Source organism: Procambarus clarkii, chromosome 19, assembly GCF_040958095.1.
Source record: "Procambarus clarkii isolate CNS0578487 chromosome 19, FALCON_Pclarkii_2.0, whole genome shotgun sequence".
Lineage (NCBI taxonomy): Eukaryota > Metazoa > Arthropoda > Malacostraca > Decapoda > Cambaridae > Procambarus > Procambarus clarkii.
The window spans coordinates 40,796,732-40,817,675 of NC_091168.1; the positions used below are offsets into that span (position 1 = coordinate 40,796,732).

The 20,944-nt window shown below is 42.4% G+C and overlaps 1 protein-coding gene across 3 annotated transcripts in view; it reads left to right on the forward strand.

The window, feature by feature from the left end:
- LOC123757414 (COMM domain-containing protein 8-like) overlaps positions 1 to 18,673 on the forward strand; it is a 75,649-nt gene extending 56,976 nt beyond the window's left edge. For all 3 annotated transcript variants that reach the window (XM_069327309.1, XM_069327308.1, XM_045740965.2), the window contains exons 3-4: positions 4,840 to 4,989; positions 18,142 to 18,673. In XM_069327309.1, the coding sequence (XP_069183410.1) occupies positions 4,840 to 4,989; positions 18,142 to 18,330 (339 nt within the window). In that variant the 3' untranslated portion in view covers positions 18,331 to 18,673. The remainder of the gene's footprint in view (positions 1 to 4,839; positions 4,990 to 18,141) is intronic.
- The last annotated feature ends 2,271 nt before the right edge of the window (positions 18,674 to 20,944 follow it).

The window sequence follows — 20,944 nt, forward strand, 5'->3', positions numbered from 1 at the left end:
AAATGGTACACTGTTTGTTCCATTTATCTCCCCCCGAGTGTCCCGCTTTCTCTTCCTGATCTGAAACACTTACTGGACTCCTTGCCAGAGCCTGTGCTCCTGCTGGGTGATTTCAATTGTCGTCATTCCCTTTATGGTGATGTTCTGACGAACACCCGGGGTCTCCTTCTTGAGCCGTTTATCCTCTCTTCTTCCCTGTCTCTTCTGAATTTTGGTGAGCTCACGCATTTGGACTCTCGGACTCACACCCTTTCCAGTCTTGATCTTTCTCTTTGCTCGTCTTCTCTTTACTTAGATTTCACGTGGCAGGTTCTTGATGACCTCCATGGCAGTGACCATTTCCCCATCCTTGTTACCTTTTACTCTTTTCGCCCTCCCCTCTCCTTTCCTAGGTGGCAGTTTGAGAAAGCGGACTGGAACCTGTGCAGGCGATGAGTCACAATAACGTGGCTGAAGTATGTTGACCAGACCACACACTAGAAATTGAAGGGACGACGACGTTTCGGTCCGTCCTGGACCATTCTCAAGTCGATGGGAGAATGGTCCAGGATGGACTGGAACCTCTTTACCCTCAGTGCTACTCTCTCCTCCTTTTTCATGACACTGTCTTCGACGCTGCCCTTCACTCTATTCCTCGCTCTTCCTCATGGGGCACACGGAAGTGAGTTCCCTGGTGGAATGCAGACTGTGCTCGGGCATGTCCGCTGTAAGCGTGCAGCCTGGAAGAGACACCGCCGTCGGCAGACACGATTCTTTTCTTTTCTTTCGGAAGGCGAGTGCGGTGGCCCATAGGGCCATCCGTACGGCTAAACGTGAATGTTGGGCATCTTATGTCTCCACCATTACGTCCAAAACTCCCCTACCACAGATCTGGAAGCGTATACTTACCCGCAAGATAGCGGGTAAGTTCGTTCCCGATGTTTCATCGGTCCTTCACCTCCGTGGTACTCTTGTGGCGGACCCGTTGCAGGTCGCTACCGAACTGGGTTCCCACTTTTCTTCTGTTAGCTTTGGTCTTCATTTTTCCCAATCTTTCCTTCTTCGTAAACCTGTCCTTGAGTCTCATCCTTTAGATTTCTGCACTCGTCTTCGCCTTTCCTATAATGATCCCTTCTCTCTCTCTCTCTGAACTTCGTTCTGCCCTGGCCCTCTGCGGTTCTACGGCGGCGGGCTCCGATGGTATTCATTATGAGATGCTTCGCCATCTCCCTCCGTGCACGTCTCAGTATTTACTGAGTCTGTATAATCGGATCTGGGAGTCGTCGTCAGTCCCTGAGGACTGGCTCGATGCCGTTGTCCTCCCTGTTCGCAAACCGGGGTCTCTGGGTACTTCCCCTAAGGACTTTCGCCCTATTGCTCTCACAAGTTGTGTCTGCAAACTCTTTGAACGTATGGTTAACGTTTGTCTGATGTGGTTCCTGGAACACCATCACCTCCTCTCCCCTTCTCAATTTGGTTTCCGCAAGTGCCGCAGCACAACAGATGTCCTGGTGAACTTGGAGGTCTATATTCGTACTGCTTTTGCTGCGAGGACCTCCGTTGTTGCCATCCTTTTTGACCTAGATAAGGCTTACGACACCACTTGGCCATATCATATTCTATCCCAGCTTCATTCTTTTGGCCTTCGTGGTCATCTCCCTCTCATCGTTCCTTTCGGGTGCGTCTTGGTACCGCTCTCTCTGCCTTTTTTCAGCAATACGAAGGTGTGCCCCAGGGTAGTGTTCTGAGCACTACTCTCTTTCTGGTTGCCCTCAATGGTCTTCTTTCCTCTCTTCCTTCAGCTATCTTCTCCGCTCTCTATGTCGATGATCTTACCCTTTGCTGTCAGGGTGATGATTCGCCTCTCCTTCAGCGCCGGCTTCAATTTGCGATTGATGCCGTGTCGTCTTGGGCCACCGATCATGGCTTCAAGTTCTCTACTTCTAAGACTTGTGCCATGTCTTTTACTCGGAAATGGGTCGTTCTTCGTCCCTCTTTGTCACTTTATGGTCATCTCCTTAAGTACAAAGATTCCGCAAAGCTTTTGGGGTTATTCCTTGACACTCGTTTGTCTTGGTCTCCCCATATCTCTTGCCTCCGTGTTGAGTGCTCTAAGGTCTTTACCCTCCTTCGGGTATTGTCCCATACTTCTTGGGGAGCGGATAGGCGCACTCTCCTTGCTTTACATTCCTCTCTCGTCCTGTCTAAGCTCGATTATGGTTGCCCTGCTTACTCGTCTGCTTCTCCTTCTACTCTTCGCCGTCTTGATGCTTTGCACCATACTGGGTTGCGCCTCAGTTCTGGTTCCTTTCGTTTGACTCCCGTCCTTAGCCCGTCCTTAACTTGTATGTTGACACTGGCTTCCTGTCTCTCCAGGACCGCCGTGATCGCTACCGTCTTCGCTATCTTGCGCGGTCCTTACAACATCCTTCCTCTCGCCTCTGTCGTGCTTTAACTTTTACCCCTCCTGCGGTTCCTGTACCTCTTCACTGCCTCCCTCTTTCTGTCCGGTTATCTCGCTGACAGGATTCTCTTTCCGTTCATGTTTCTAATGTTTCTCCTCGTGTTGTTCCTTCTTTGCCCCCGTGGAGAGTCCCCCCCCTTCCGCAGTTTTGTACATCCTTCACCTGCATCACTAAAGCTTTTACCCCTCCTACGGTTCTAAAATGCCTTTTCCTTGAGCACTTTTCTTCTCACTCCCACTCAGTTTATGTCTTCACCGATGGGTCTAAGTCTGTGGACGCTGTTGGCTACTCTGTTGTTTTTCCTGATCGCACTTATATGTGTCGCTTACCTCCGGAGACTAGCATCTTTACAGCGGAGCTTTATGCTGTTCTCTATGCTCTTTGTCTCCTGCTTTCTCATTGTCGGTCTTCCTTTGTAGTTGTTGTTGACTCTCGTAGTGCCCTCATGGCTCTCAGGTACTTTAATCCGGTTCATCCGGTAGCTGTCGAGATCCAGCATTGGCTGTTTCTTGTTCACAGTAAATTTAAGTCGGTTGAGTTTTGTTGGGTTCCCAGCCATATCGGTGTGTGTCTTTAAATGAGTATGCGTATGCTGCCGCCAAGGAAGCTGCCCGCTCTTGTCCCATCTCTCGTAAAGATATTCCATATTCCGACTTTTACCCGGTTATCCACTCCTCCATCCTTACCCGTTGGCAGGCTTGTTGGTCATCTATTACTGGTAACAAACTACGTACTCTTAAATGTTGTGTCTCCTCGTGGCCATCCTCCTACCATCGTAACCGGCGATGGGAAACAGCTCTGGCGAGGTTGCGTATTGGCCATACTCGCTTAACCTATGGTCACTTGATGGAGCGCCGCCCTGCGCCTTATTGTCCTAATTGCATTGTCCCTCTTATAGTCGTGCATGTCCTTCTTGAATGTCCTGACTTCCAGGACGAGCATGTGTCTTGCTTTCCGACCGCCCCTTGCGGTCGCCTGTCCCTCAATAGAATTCTTGGTGACTCAGATACTTTTGATATCGTTCGCCTTAAGCGTTTTTGTTCTCATATTGGCATCCTTGGTGATATTTAGCGCCCTCTGATTATTCCGCACATTTGATGGTACTACATAGCCTTCCCAATTTGGTGCCTTCTTTTGATAATTAATTACTTACATACCACCTACAGGTACTAAAGCCAAAGTGTACGTGAGTGCATTATTTGCAAGCACACAGAATGAAGAAACAGGAAGCAAAAATCTGTTTGTACCTGGTGCATTGAGAGCGAAGTCGTGCTGTGTACCATAGACTGCTTCGTTGATTATCACTCGCTTCCGAGTACTGATTGTGTAATACAATGCGTGACTGTATAAATCATGTGTGAAACTGTACATACCGTAATTTTTGTGAATTTTGAACAAGTAATATTGCGGCAATAAACATTGTGGACACATTACTGACACATTTATCACAGTTCTATGGAACATTATGAACGTTCTACTGTATAAATATTGTAAAGGACACATATGCATCAGATATGATACAAAAAAATCATTATAAAGCATTGAAAATACATAGAAATATTATTTGTAAATATATTTGTGGCAACTCGCAAGGCTTGAATGGCCCACGCGACCGCGTCTGGGAGCTCCACGCACGGGCGACCAGCCTGTAATGATGTCACGTTGCACCTTCTCCACATCCTCACAACCAAAGTAGGTGGAATTTTTTTTTTTTTTTAACATGTACATGTTCTGGGAAGGGAATTTATCATTTTACAAAGAAAAAAAATATTTTGCGAACACTTGATTTTATGCGCACAGCGGGAATGTCACAATAAAAGCAGCGCATCACAGAGGTTAACTTCAAATGAACCATTTGGATTTGAATGAAGTATTTGCAGAGTGTGTGTGTTGTCTGGTTTAGTGCTTTGTTTTTGTGCAGTTGTCTGTATTGCTTCACTTACTTTCTGGAGGCTATCTCAATGTGGGTGATATATCCATCCCAAGCTCTCTGCGCCTCTATGAGGGGAGCCAGGTTTTGGCTCTTATCTCTAGTAGGTCAACAGGACTTCTATGACTGATGTGACTTGGGGAGTAGTCTCAGCAAAGTAGCTTCAGGAAACACTCTACCAGAAAGAGGTGTTTCATTACATTCAATGCTGATGTTTTAATGAACCTTTTAGTCATGCAGAGATGAATTGACTCATTTCCTGTAACTCTCTTATCACCTATAATGGTCTGATAGGGTCCACTTGAACAGTTTCTTATAGTGTCAATATCAATATGTAGTCATGCATTTTTGTTAAAGGGCATGGCAGATATTACCACAATATCGAGTCAAAATCATATTTGAGCTTGGTTTGTTTCAGGTATTAACTCTACCTTATGTTTGTGATTTTCTTTTATTTTTTTTTAGGTCATAAGTTGGTTGTTGCCACTTGGTCAGGAGAAAGCAGAACAAATTTATGAAATTGTGATGGCAAGAAAAGGCGAACTTGTTGATGCACTGTTGAGAGAATCTTTAAAAAATACACATCACCTAAAGGACTTCGACTGGAATGTTAGAGTAAGTTTTTGAATTGGCTGATATTTGTGTAATCATTAAAACAAATCTTCAAATTGATGTTCTTTAGTAGATAGCCTCAAAATAGTGCATTTTATAAATGCAAGAGAAACTGAAATATAATTTAGTCACTAAGCATAAAAAACCAGAGTTGAATGTAAAGAAATGCCAACATATGGGTGAGACCCATAGGCTCCCTAAAGTGATATATAATATAGAAGCTCCATTGTGAGATATATAATAACAACTTTTATGCTCAAATGGCCATATATTTGACAAAACACTGTAAATCCTGGTGAAGAATTCAGGCTGGATTGTCACTGGGTGCGAGGCACTGGTAAACTGAAGGGTGCTCGCTGTGCCACCATGCGCTAGGTCGGCCCATACGCGTATCAACACCCTCGTATCCAGAGGCAACGCTCGTATCCCGATGTAAATTTTCCGAGCAAATCCTGCTCGTAACCCGAAAAACTCGTAAGCAGGAACGCTCGTAATCCGAGGTACCACTGTATTTTAAGGTCGAGCAGTGCAGTGGTTAAGCAAAGGTTGCTAGGAATAGCCCCTGAGATCAGCTTCTAGGACAGGTCCCCAAATCTAGGTGATGTGATACAGTAGTGCAGGCAATACTGGGTCAGAGTGGTGTGGCTCTCTGTCACACAAATAAAAAATAAGTTGCTTTGGCCCTTGCAGTGTGTAAGTCGCAGATAGAAACAAAAGAAAACCATCAGATAAATAATTAATACAATTTACTAATATTAATCCTTTAGTTGCGCAAGACATAATATGATGAGTTGAGTGACTTGCAGTAACTTGCACTCCGCATCATATGATGTTTTGGAGTACCGCGCAAGATTTGAAAGGCCCGCGGGATATAGGGTGTCTCCATACGCTGCCCAGGGGCTATAGTAAACATTCGCCATTTTGAAAAAAAATCCAGCTCACGCCACGCTACCATCAGTTACCCAGCAGCCACCCAAGAGCAAATAACCAGTGAATTATTTTCCGATAGTGAGGAAAGTGATTTTGATGACTCTGACATTGATAAAGACTACACACAAGTGACCGATGATGATAGCACGGACAGTGAAAATGAGATACAGCCGCCTCATGGTGAGGCCTATACACTCACCCATGCCACCTCGCACACTTTTTCACAGTTTTGCACAGCACACATAGATTCAAAAAAGTGACACCCCTAGGGTCAACACTTGCAGCAGAGGAGCTCCAGCATATTTCAACAATCCTAAGTATTGTAGTACAGGTTGATGGTAATGAGTGGTGTCCCAGAGAACATAAAGGTATAGTGCTCTTGAAAAATAGGTGAGATAACTGGAAAGTGCTAAGGGAAGTGAAAAATCGGATGAGAAAAAGTTGCCCTAGTGTTTACAGTGCAGAGAAGAACATTCAAGATGGCCACTGGCAAGGGGAAAAACAAAACAGAGCTTGATTTTGAGGGATTTAATGAAGAAAGCATTGATATTAGTAGTCTACATAACAAGTTGGTAAATTTAGATACTATAGTGAACTCTCATGTAGAAATAATTAGTAAATTGAAAGAAAATAATGACCATTTGAATAGCAAAGTTTTATGTCTTGAGGGTTTAGTGAAAGACTTGCGCAAGGATAAGAATCAATTCGAAACAAATTGCAAAGCCATGGAAGAAGAAAATAAACTCTTAAAAATAGCTTTGGAAGAAGTTAAAGTAAATTTAAACATAAATGACTACAATAGGTTAGGTAAGGAAATTCAACAGGAGAAACAGCTTTTGTCAGCACAGATGGAGGAAGTTACACAGGGAATAGAACAGTGCAAGAAAGATATGCAACTCACTTATGTACAAGTGGCCAAGGAGAAGGAAAAAATAGAAGCAGTAGTAAAGGAAGTCAAACACTGCAGCAACCAAGATAAAACAAACATTAGGCTGGAAGTGAGGAAAGAATTGGCATCTAACCCGAAGTTGGTGCAAAACACAGTTGATCGGAGTAAGTCCCTGATCATTTTTGGCTGCAAAGAAAAGGCGATAACATGTAGGTCAGAAAGAGCTGTAGAAGAAGCTAAAGTAGTAGATAAAATTGTTGGCCTCGTGGAAGGTCTTACAACCATAGAGAATGTGTGCGACTACAGGAGAATAGGCAGGTACGTAAAAGGGAAAGATCGACCTTTGAGGATCACCCTAAATGGTGCCAAACAGATGGAAGAAGTACTAAGGAATGCTAGAAAATTGCAAAGTGATGAGGATGGGAAAGGGTGGTCGTTAAGACGAGATCTTTCAAAAGAAGATAGAGAGAAGCTGAAACTGAACCTCGCCGAGGCAAAACATTTAAATGAGAGCAGGATTGAAGAAGAAATAAATTCTTTTTTTCTACAAAGTGATTGGGGTAGGCAAACCAGTAAAGTGGTACATAAAGGCAAACCAACAAAATCAATAGAGAGAGGGGGAGTGAAGAATAAGGAGAGGGGGAACAAGTTCCTGAAGATTGCATACACCAACATAGATGGAGTGAGATCGAAGATACTGGAGTTAAGTGATGTAATGCAGCTGCAGACACCAGACATTTTTGCACTCACGGAGACAAAACTTGAAGATGTAATTTTAAATGAGGTCATATTCCCAAGGGGCTACTCAATTTGGAGACGGGACAGAAAAATTAGGAAAGGCGGTGGCGTTGCTGTGCTGGTAAAAGAACACCTAAAGGTGAACGAAATAATGACTGCCAATCCACAAGAAGTTTTTTTTTTATATTTACCAGGAAGGAGGAAGAGATATTTGACATTCAGTACCTTCCTCCCTTGGGTAAAAGTGACCATGTCTTTTTGGGAATAAAGTATGCAATCCGTTATAAGCTGGAAGAAAATAAGGAGGTTGAAGCAGTTGAAAAACCAGACTTCAGGAGAGGACATTATGGTGACCTTAGAAATTTTTTTTAGTGAGTATAATTGGACAGACTTGATGCTAGGCAAGGAAGTGAATGAGATGTATGTCAAGTTTTGTGAAATATATGATAAAGGCACAAAAAAATTTATACCAAAACAGAGATGCAGAACTAGGAAACATGATTCATTCAATAGAAATTGCGAGAGGGCTAGAGACCAAAAGACACAAAAATGGAATCAATACAGGAAGAGGTCGAACCCCCAAACATACCAGCGATACAAAGATGCGAGAAACAACTACACGGCAGTGAGGAGAGAGGCAGAAAGAAATTTTGAAAAAGGGATTGCAGACAAATGTAAAACAGAACCAGGTCTATTCTATAAATTCATAAACAACAAATTGCAGGTAAAGGATAATATTCAGAGGTTGAAAATGGGAAATAGATTCACGGAAAATGAAAAGGAAATGTATGAAACACTAAACGAAAAGTTCCAAAGTGCGTTTGTACAAAATGAAATCTTTAGGGAACCAGATACAATAGGAATTCCAGAGAACAACATAGAGCACATAGAGGTGTCTAGAGACGAAGTGGAAATAATGCACAAGGAGCTCGGTAAGAACAAAGCAGCTGGCCCAGATGGCGTTTCACTATGGGTTCTGAGAGAATGTGCATCTGAGCTCAGCATTCCACTTACATCTGATCTTTCAGGCACCCCTGTGTACAGGAATCGTAGCAGACGTGTGGAAACAGGCTAACATAGTTCCAATCTACAAAAGTGGCAGCAGGGAAGACCCCCTCAATTATAGACCTGTATCATTGACAAGTGTAATAGTGAAAGTATTGGAAAAACTAATCAAAACTAAATGGGTAGAACACCTAGAGAGAAATGATATAATATCAGACAGTATGGTTTTCGATCTGGAAGATCCTGTGTATTTAATTTACTCAGTTTCTATGATCGAGCCACAGAGATATTACAGGAAAGAGATGGTTGGGTTGACTGCATCTATCTGGACCTAAAAAAGGCTTTTGACAGAGTTCCACATAAGAGGTTATCTTGAGTTATCTTGAGGTCATCTTGAGATGATTTCGGGGCTTTAGTGTCCCCGCGGCCCGGTCCGCGACCAGGCCTCCACCCCCAGGAAGCAGCCCGTGACAGCTGACTAACACCCAGGTACCTATTTTACTGCTAGGTAACAGGGGCATAGGGTGAAAGAAACTCTGCCCATTGTTTCTTGCCGGCGCCTGGGATCGAACCCAGGACCACAGGATCACAAGTCCAGTGTGCTGTCCGCTCGGCCGACCGGCTCCCTTGTTGTTCTGGAAACTGGAAAATATTGGAGGGGTGACAGGTAAGCTTCTATCATGGATGAAAAATTTTCTGACTGATAGAAAAATGAGGGCAGTAATCAGAGGCAATGTATCGGAATGGAGAAATGTCACAAGTGGAGTACCACAGGGTTCAGTTCTTGCACCAGTGATGTTTATTGTGTACATAAATGATCTACCAGTTGGTATACAGAATTATATGAACATGTTTGCTGATGATGCAAAGATAATAGGAAGGATAAGAAATTTAGATGATTGTCATGCCCTTCAAGAAGACCTGGACAAAATAAGTAGATGGAGCACCACTTGGCAAATGGAATTTAATGTTAATAAATGTCATGTTATGGAATGTGGAATAGGTGTGGGACATTTGGGGCTTGACTCGATATATTTAAATATTAATGTAGTGAAAAACAATTACGAAGGACCACCCGCTTTTATAGTAAAGAGGGAAACTAAGAAAATATGATCATTTGAAAATTCCTAGATGAACCAGTAACTATGGATAAAATACTAGAGAATATGATCAGTTATATAATTAATGGGCTGTATAATTAACTGAATCAAAGCCTCAAACACCTACATTGGGGGGTTATTACTGGAACTCAATACGTCCAGGAACTAGTGTGGTTCGTTCACCAGTCCAATGTATAATAATCTAATCCTATGAATATTTATAGAGTCATTATCTTTATCATCAATGAGAACATAGATCAAGAACATAAAAATTAATAATTATAATAAACACATGTCAATCCAATGAAACAGGGTTCTGCATGTAAAGGAATACAGATAATAGAAATCAAAGGAATACGAAAGGAGTCTTAGCTTGAAGACGATTTCCGAGAAGTTAGTTACGACTCATCCTCTAATTCTCCTGGATTCGTCATGGAACACTGGGAGTTGATTAACATGGGAAATGACAGCTCGGAGAATTCTTCACACACGCTGTAAATCAAATGGTATTCAGTAGCAACAGATTAAGCTGCTAGATATCTATGTTCAAGAAATTGAGATTAATAATAAGAGTAAATAATGACCTGTAATTTGTTATTGTCGCACGGCGTCACGACAAGCTACCCAGCTATAAACCCACCCCCTAGATGCATTACTCCTATACCATACATACCACCCCTACCATACCATATACATACCACATGCATACCACCCCCCACAGCATTACTCCTCTCTCCATGGCGCACAGCACTAAATATCACCACAATCCTGCTATTATCAGAACTCTGGTCAGTTTTATCACAGTCAGGGGTCTTCTGTAATAATATCATCGCTACATAATAGCATGAACAAGTATATTTTGGCATTTTTAGGCGATGCTGTGGTTACAAGCTGAACAGCAGTGCTGTTAGCTCATGCTGCGTGCGTCAGGCTTGGTTGCTCACTCAATACTGAGGCCAATAACACCCAGGAGTTTAGCCCACGATTTTTTTTTTAAATGGCGTTTGTTTACAAGAGCCCTGATGAAGGTGTGGTGAACCCCGTGTATCCGCGGGCCGTTTAAATCTTGCGTAGTACTCCAACACATCATATGACGTGATGCGCAGTTGACTGGAACAACGTCCAACACGTCATATGACGTGATGCGCACTTTAACCCTTAACATGCTCGGGGTCTAATATCCCGCCATCCCCACAGGCGCATGTCATTTTGAAAAAAAAAAAATTATTTTTTCTTTCTAACCTGTTAATTTGTGTTCACTGATCACGGGAAAAATAATAAAAAAATCGTAAGTGGCATATATTGCCCGCTATAGGGCGGGGAAGTCTGGCAAATTATAGGCGCTGACTCAGCGTGCGTCCCAGGCGGTCTGTTGCTCGCAAGCTGTCAGGCCAGAGTTGCCACAAAGAGATAATTACCGAATTATTTCAATGTCTCTGATTGATTTTTCATACTTTTTTTGCTGTAATATTATTCAATAGTTTGTAGTTTGATATATTTATATAATAAAATGAGTGAATCGTTGGTGTACTCAAAAATATGGTGTGCATATTGTTGATTCAATTATGTTCATCAGTGAACAAATACTTTGTCGGTTATTACACTATAAGCACAGGTTATATATAAGTATTTGCATGTTTTGTTCACTATAACGAACCACTAAGTAGCTATTATGAGTCAAAAAGTAATGAGGAGTGACCGCCGTGTACCAGCCAGCCACTCCCGCCCTCCCTCCAGTCATCTGACTCACCCTCATTCTCCTCCCACAATAATGTTTTTGTTATAATTCACTATATACAGACGTTATATATAAGTATCTACATGTTTTGTTCACCATAACTGTACATCTAAGCTTGTATGGTGAGTAAAGGCACAGAGATGTGGCTACTCACACAGTCAGCTGATCGGCGGCCGCCCTCAAGGCCAGACGCACTAATATTTCTCCTCCAACAACACTGTGTGGTGTTATTACGCTATATACACACATTATATATAAATATCTACCTGTTTTATTCATCATACTTGTACAAATAAACTGGTATGGTGCCCAAAGACCATCGTGGTAACCAGTAAACAACACCGTCGTCTGCACGGTGGCGTCGTGCAGACGACGCCACCGCTCTCACCAAAATGGCGGCTCCAAACCTTCTCTTGCTGTTTATACCCTCTATACGCACGTTATATATAAGTATCTACATTTGTGTTCACCATAGCAAACCACTAAGCTGGTATGGTGAGTGCAGTCAATAAAAGGTGGCCACACACAGTCAAAAGACATCGCCACCACCCTCCCTCCCACAGCATTACACCTCCTTCCATGGCGCACAGCGCTAAATATCACCACAATCCTGCTATTATCAGAACCCTGGTCAGTTTTATCACAGTCAGGGGTCTTCTGTAATAATATCATCGCTACATAATGGCATGAACAAGTATAATTTGGCATTTTTAGGCGATGCTGTGGTCACAAGCTGAACAGCAGTGCTGTTAGCTCATGCTGCGTGCGTCAGGCTTGGTTGCTCACTCAATACTGAGGCCAATAACACCTGGGAGTTTGGCCCACGATTTTTTTTAAAAATGGTGTCTGTTTACAAGAGCCCTGATGAAGGTGTGGTGAACCCCGTGTATCCGCGGGCTGTTTAAATCTTGCGTAGTACTCCAACACATCATATGACGTGATGCGCAGTTTACTGGTACAACGTCCAGCACGTCATATGACGTGATGCGCACTTTAAGGGTTAAGGGTTAACCCTTTAACTGCGCAACTCGCCTGCAGGCCCAGGCTTCGGGTGCGCAAAGCGCCTCCGGGTGTTTTTATTTTTCACATTCCATTCAAAACTCCCGTGGCTACATGGGGTTCACATCAGCTTCCTCAGGGCTCTTGAAAACAGACGCCATCTTAAAAAAAAATCGTGGTCCACATTGCCGTGTGTCAGAGCCTCAGTAGTGAGTGAGCAACCAAGGCTGGCGCTCGCAGCATGATCACACAGCACTGCTGTTCAGCGTGTGACCACAGCATCGCCTAATATCGTCAAAATATATATATAATCTGTTTTATTTAGCCATGATAGTATTATAGAAGAGCCCGAGTGTGATAATGACTGGGTACAATGTTCAAATATCAGTGATTCAATGCTGATCACGATGTTCACAGCGCTAGCCACAGCACCACAGCATTATTTCGTCTGTAACGTACGATTATGTTACGTTGTTGGGTTGATTAAATACACAGTGTTTAGTGAGTTTCATATTTATTTAGTAGTCTTGGATACAGCAGTGTCGTAGACATTGAGACGAAGCCTGGAGCAGAGGAGAGAGCTGAGTGAGGCCGGAGTCGTGGAGCTCTATGTGGGAGAGCATGGCGGCTCGATTGAGAATTGTGAGTGTCAGAACTCGGGGAGCGAGAGCGTGGCAGCTCGATGCGGTTGTAGTCTGCTGTCTGCTCTGTGTCGAAGCTGTAGCGTCTTGGGTCAATTAGGACTGTACATGCCGAGTGCTACATTGTTGACTGTGGAAATTGAACCGTCTTCTATTCATCAAATCGTTGCTTATATAGTGATTACACCTCAGCTTCCTCCAACAAGGTGAGAAGAGTATTACCTGTAATTGGGGAAAGGATTGTAGCTTCTGTAATTAGTTATGCTATTAAGATAATGAGATAATGGAGCGAGTATAAGATTAACTCGCTACAGGACTCCCCCTGCCAGGGAATGGAAGAAAAGCCATATAACAAAAAATACGAGGCTACTGTTCCCTGGGTCGCTGTGGAACATGTAGTCCAGTACCAAAAGATGCAGGCAGTGTGTGGACAAGCTCAGTGTAGTAGGAGAGAAGAATGTGCATGATTGTTGCGTCTTTGGGTCGTTGGTGGAGCATTTAGATCCGGGGCGGATGGGCTCGGGCACCAGGACAATAGGAGGTAATGTAGGCACGTAGTTGGGACAACGAGGGAATCATTGCTAGAGTTGAATTGTCCTGGAGGCGACGAAGAGTCGGAAATGCAAGCTGTAACTCCTGTACTGCGCAAAGTGCTTGAGTCGGCAGAGTATCAGAATGCAGTGAACGTGTAGATGAATCTGACGAAAGATCAGCTTTCGTGGGAGTCCCTGTAGAACAAGCAGTGCCCTGGCAGCGACGGAGAGTTGGCGGGACAGGCTGTAGATTCCACATGATGTAGTTGCTGATGAAACTGACAGATGAGTGAGTAACGCTCGCTGTGCAGCAAGCTGTAGTTGATGAAAAGGCAGAGACGATCGCGGTGAAAATCATAGCTGTGGCGAAAGTGTTAGCAGCGTTCCGTGACAGGTGGCAGCAGTCCACAGCAAGCAGTAGCAGTAGAGGTCCAGTGAGAGTCCATGTTGTAGTCCATCGTGGCTGGGTATCGTCGAAACTCTCTGGGGTCACCAATGTAACGTACGATTATGTTACGTTGTTGGGTTGATTAGATACAGTGTTTAGTGAGTTTCATATTTATTTAGTAGTCCTGGATACAGCAGTGTTGTAGACGTTGAGACGAAGCCTGGAGCAGAGAAGAGAGCTGAGTGAGGCCGGAGTCGTGGAGCTCTATGTGGGAGAGCGTGGCGGCTTGATTGAAAATTGTGAGTGTCTGAACTTGGGGAGCGAGAGCGTGGCGGCTCGATGCGGTCGTAGTCTGCTGTCTGCTCTGTGTCGAAGCTGTAGCGTCTTGGGTCAATTAGGACTGTACACGCCGAGTGCTACATTGTTGACTGGAGATTGAACTGTCTTCTATTCATCAAATCGTTGCTTATATGGTGATTACACCTCGGCTTCCTCCAACAAGGTGAGAAGAGTATTACCTGTAATTGGGGAAAGGATTGTAGCTTCTGTAATTAGTTATGCTATTAAGATAATGATATAATGGAGTGAGTATAAGATTAACTCGCTACACGTCCATCTAGGAATCTTCAAACGACTTTTTTAGGTTCCTTTTCAAAATAAACTTGTGGTCAATTATTCATTTACAGGTATTAGTGACCAGGATTATGGTTATAATGAGCGTTGTGGGTAGGAAGGAGGAATTTTGGTGAGGAAGGGAGAGAATTGAGGTAGCCTCACTGTGTGGCAGTAACTCTTGTTTTGCTCACCGTACTAGCTTCGTGGTTCGCTATGGAGAACACACATGTACATGGGTATATGCAGTGTGTGAATAGTGTAATAACAGCACCAGGAGTATGTTGTGAGGAGCTATTTTGGTGAGGGAGGTGACATCGTAATCGTGGCGTCGTCTGCTGTGTGACTTGTGATGAAGTGTATGGTGGCCACTGTACTGTTTGGACGCAATAGCGGCTTACTTGCATAGTTCTGGTAAATAAAACATGTAGATAGGTATATATAACATGTGTAAATCGTGTAATAAATACAATAACAGTATGGTGGGAGGAGCAATGTTAACGAGTAAGATGTTGGAGTGAGAGAGGGCTGGCTGGGTGTGGCTGCTCACACTCGCGGTGTTCTGAGTGTGTTGATGGTGAATGTATATAGTGTGTGACAGTGTATAGTGTGTACTTATGTTGTAAATATACATAAATGAACATGAAACATTGGTGTGAATAACTATGATTTGGAGGAGCAATGTTGGTGAGTAAGATGTTGGAGGAGTGAGGGAGGGCTGGCTGAGTGTGGCTGCTCACACTCGCGGTGTTCTGAATGTGTTGATGGTGAATGTATATAGTGTGTGACAGTGTATAGTCTGTAAATAGATTGTATATATACATAAATTAGCATGATACATGATAAATATGTGCAACATATGTGTACACAAGTGTCATGCACGTAACACAGTGTCCTCAGACAGTACGGATGTTTTACTGCCATAATATAGTGTACATGTTCATTATACATAGGATCAGCACGTAAAAACAAATGAAATGTATTTGGAACTATGCGCAAAAAATGAACATAAATATATTCACGGCAACTCACGCGCCTCGCCCCGGGCGCCCTACTGGCCCCGGGAGCTTACTGCACGGGCGAACGGGGAATGATGACGTCACGCGCCAACTTACGGACCCCATAGCAGCCAAAGTAAGTACAAGTTCACATTTTTTTTGACATACCCATACTGGGGGAAGGGTTTTTGACACTTTAAAAAAAAAAAAAAAACTTTCAAGAGAATTTATTTCCTGCGCACTGGGGGGGTGTCATATTTATAGGCCGCGCATTTAAAGGGTTAATGAACAAAAATGGTACCGGAGAACACTTGGCGATCATACCCTTCAAAAATGAGATCTTGAACATGTATAAAATGTGCAATGAACAGTGAATACCATGAATAAGAAAATACTGGTGAGCTGAAGACATCCACCATACCACCACAGCATTTGACACAACATAGGCTGGTAGCAGACGACAGGTGAGGGGAAGCTATGATGACCCAAGAGCACCAGGAGAGACTGTCTCCTCAGGGTGGCAGTGCCCTTTATATAGCCCATCGGTGATTACATCACTTACGGTGTCAACGCAAGTTGTAACAAGTACTGTCGCGTGCAGTACGTGCAAGGCTCGTAATTCTGTGGCGCGGGTTCGATTCCCGCACGAGGCAGAAACAAATGAGCAAAGTTTCTTTCACCCTGAATGCCCCTGTTACCTAGCAGTAAAATAGGTACCTGGGTGTTAGTCAGCTGTCACGAGCTGCTTCCTGGGGGTGGAGGCCTGGACGAGGACCGGGCCGCGGGGACACTAAAACCCCGAAATCATCTCAAGATAACCTCAAGATACTGGGTGGCAAACTGCTAGTTTATGACTGGCGGCACTGCTGTGTAGAGGCTGTACCACTGCTAGTTAAAGTGGCAAACTGCTTGTTTACGGAGGCTAACTACTGGTTAGCAGAGGCGCCCTGCCTGCCAACAAGCCGTACCAGGCACAAGGGTGGTACGGAGTTGTGGAGCGTGTGGCAGGTCAGATGACTCATGTTGGTTGTCATAGAGGTAGACTTCCAGTATGGAGACATGGAAGGGGAGTGGAAAAGGCAGTTCTACTGCTATGCAGGTGATTTTCGTGACAGTGTATATACAGTATTGATGAAAAATCAGAATACATATTATATTTGCTATGAAAGGAAACATTTGTGTATGCATAAGTGTGACACAAATATGAGAGTGAGTATTGATTTTATGTATGATTTATTATAATAGAACATCAAGTGACAATATATTGAACAATATCAGTTAATTAAAATGTGATAAAATACATCATAGACATTGTAAATAATGGCACGAGAATAAATTCGTGGCAACTCTGGCCAATTTAATGCCGCGCGTGACGCCATGGTGACACACACATTGCATAAGCGAGCAAGTTTGATGATGTCACAGGTTAAATTTCTCAGCTCATTCATGTCAATGTTAAGTAATGTTAATTTGTTTTCTGTGATCAGAAAGCACATTTTAACATTTTTGAAGGAACAAATTTTTTTCTCTCTCTTGCGCATAGCAGTGTTGTCAGCTATTAATAACTGCGCTTCCCAGGGGGTTAGAGTCATAAAATGTAGTTTGTTCACTTAATATTTGTTACACATAATGTTTATAGGAATGTCAGATTGATCTTTTTTTTTTTTTTAAAGTTGAAATTTTTGTATCTAAACAACTGAGGGTCGGGAAGTGTAATTTTAGAAACTTGTCCTCAAGGAGGAGGTACCCTTGAGGTAATCACTTCAGAACCACTAGGTTACATTAGAGTTGGTTTCATTACTTTGTTACATTAATACAGTGCATTATTCTCAAACATGAGAAATATGAAATTCATAACTATTTAAGTATCCCATAGAATTTCATTTTCAGAAAAGCAAATTCTTCAGATCATTTCAATGAAAATGAATTAAGCATAACTTTTTATGTTTTAAACCAACAATTGATACTACAATAAAGTTATACCTTGAGAATATTCTCAGTTTAGGACAAAGGTTCACTTGCCAGTTTACAAGTAGACTTTTATTGGAACTGTAATATGTTTTCAGGTCATCACAAATATCTAAATAACTATCCAGTTGGTGTAAGAATGGGTTTGATGTCTCGTGGTAATCACTTTACCCTGGGGGCAGGCTCAATTTTAGTGTTGGGTTAGGTTAATAAATTAATATTGTTGAAGCCCTTCATTGATCAAGCAGATCAACTCCAATATGGTAACCTGAAATCTAAATTATTTGAGTACTATTAGTACTGTTGTGAATGGTTATTTTTGGACCCTCCCAGTAAGAATTCTTGCTAATCTGGCTTCTGGCTAACTCTTAAAGGATTGGACCCCATATGATCCTGATTAGCGAGGATAGACAATACCTCTTTTGATATTACTCATTTCTTTTTGTTGTCATATTGGCATCTTTAATGATATCTAGAAACTCTGGAATTTTCTTTAACATAAACATTGTTATATAGCCATCCTGGCTAAGTGCTTTCTGTTGGTACATAATTGCCTACTTATGATATCTCTTATGGGATACTGTACTGATGACATTTGCAAATTTTTCTTCACCAGCTGGCCATTGCAAGTGACAAGGTATTGGACCTCAATGAGTGCTTGCTGACACTCCATCTACATACATCACCAAAAAATATGAAAGGCACCAAAGATTTGTGTGTTGAAATGACAGCAACTCAAGCAGATAGTTTATTAAATCAGCTTAAAGATGCACAAAAGGTTCTTGCTGAACTGCCTCCTGAGTAAACACCTGTACAGTTTTTTTTTTTTAAGAATTTATTAAAGATTTTTATGCCAGATTTGTTTGGTTAAATATTTAAATGGAAATTCCTTGATGTGGGATAGATTGAAAGTTTTTAAAGAGAACTTTACAAGCTTTGTTAAAAGAAATTTGTTACTTTTTTGTACACTGTAGTTAATTGATTTTCATTATAAACCAAGTATCATGGTCTTTTGATTAATGGATAGGATTATATTGCAAATTGTAAAGTTAAGCTAAGCCATGTTGTAATGTTTTCATACATTAGATTTAATTTTGACATTAGAGTTTTGTAAGAAAGTTTTAATATATGAATAAATAGAAGACTTTTCTGTTTATTAATAAATTATGTTGCTTTTCTGGGGGGGAGCCTCTTCGGCTCCCCGGAGCTATCCAAGCTGATATGTATATCCCAAAACTTTGGCATCTGTCAATGTGAATGGAGTTCTAGGCCTACTGGAAACCACGGCCAAAACCTGGCCCCCCCTCAGAGAGCCACGGGGAGCAATGGCCTATAGAAATGCACAAGGGATTTGGAGCATTCTATATCTGCCATCGACTGGGACAGGCACCCAGAAAGGTAAGCACCTCAAAACAAACTCCTATTCTGGTTAAAACAAACTTAATTAGACCAACTAGTGGACAGAACTCCCCAAATAAAAACGAGCAAACAAGCATGACAAGCCGTGCTGCATGTCTGCACAGCTCCCCCCCTCCCCGGGAGGGGGAAGGGGGAGCCCCAGACCCCCACCAGTTCTTCAGCTGATGTGATTGTGGCATGGTTGTGTGGCTCCAGCGCCAGAATCTTTTTGTTGTGCTGTACCTTGGGTCCAGTACTGCTCTTACGGTGGCAAGCGAGCTGGGAGTAATATTCACAGGTACTCGGGCTGCATATGCTTGGGGTTACCTTCCCTGAGTGTCCTGTAAGTACCAACCTAGGGGCTTGGGGTTCTCTTCCACAAGTCACCTTGAGGTCTACCTCAGTTGGTCTTTTGCTGCTCGGCGATTGAGCCTCCTGAGTATTTTGGGATGTTTTCGCCCCTGTTTACTTTGGGGTAAATTTGACTCCTTATTATTTGACTTCTTTCAAATAACAATGGTCAGCTTACAGCCTCTGATACTGCTATTGAGTTCAATAGGTTCTTCTCTTCCATTGGGTCATCCCTTGCAAATGATATTCCATCTTCCAGTACTGATGTTAAGGACTATCTTACAGGTAACTATCCACATTCTCTGTACCTAACGCCTGCAAATTCCACTGATGTTAATGAGATAATCCTTTCTCTTAAAACCAAGTCTAGTGCCCTTGAGGAGATACCAACTTTAATTTACAAAAGAGCCTCCAGATCTTTAGCCCCTGCTATTGCATTGCTCTTCAACAAGTCACTTGAACTCCAAACCTTTCCAGATATTCTAAAAAAAGTGAGAGTAACCCCTGTCCACAAATGTGGTGATCTCACAGATGTTAACAACTACAGACCTATATCAATCCTTCCAAACTTGTCAAAAATATTTGAAAAACTAATTTACAAGCAGCTTTACTCTTATCTAGCCAAACTCAATATATTTAGCTCTTGTCAATATGGTTTCAGACCCAAAAAAAGCACTAATGATGCACTTATTAGTATGATTAACTTGATACATGCAGCTCTTAATAAAAATGAGTTCCCTGTTGGGTTATTTGTGGAGCTACGTAAGACTTTTGACACGGTCAACCACCAAAACCTTCTTCTTAAATTACATCATTATTGAGTCAGAGGTCACTCCCTGTAATACCTCAAATCTTACCTTACTGACAGGCTCCAGTATGTTACTGTGAATAATTCAATTGCTCCCACCCTACCCATCAACATTGGTGTTCCTCAGTCAGCATACTTGGCCCCTCTCCTCTTTCTCATCTACATTATTGACCTTCCAAATGCCTCGCAACACCTCAAACCAATTCTATTTGTTGATGACACAACCTTCATTTATTCCAGTCCTGACCCCCTTGCTCTTAATGTCACAGTGAATACTGAGCTAAATAAAGTCCATCTTTGGCTAAATGGCAACAAACTCACCCTCAACATTGACAACTTTCTATATTTTGTTTGGCAATAAATCCTCAAATCAAATAAATCTCAGGATAAATAATACACAAATTTGTAACAAAATAGATGGCAAATTCCTTGGCGTTCTCATTGACCACAAACTGAATTTCCAGGGACACATTCTAAATATATCAAAAAAAGCTTCAAAAACTATTGGCATTCTTTCTAAGATCAGATATTATGTAACTCGCCCTGTCCTGGTGATGCTCTATTACTCCCTCATCTTTCCTTATCTCAACTATGGTATTTGTGCTTGGGATTCTACTACCCAAAATCATTTATGTCCTCCAATTACTCAACACAAAGCTGCTATTAGGACAATATCCAACTCGGGCCCCAGACATCACTTGGTACCCCTACTCAAATGTCTGAATATGTTAGATATTAAGTCACTGCACATCCTCTCATATGTATTATATATATATGAAATGCTGAACTGTAATGCCAATCATGACCTTAAAAGCTTCATTGAAGGTTGTAACAGAACCCATGAGCACCACACCAGAAACAA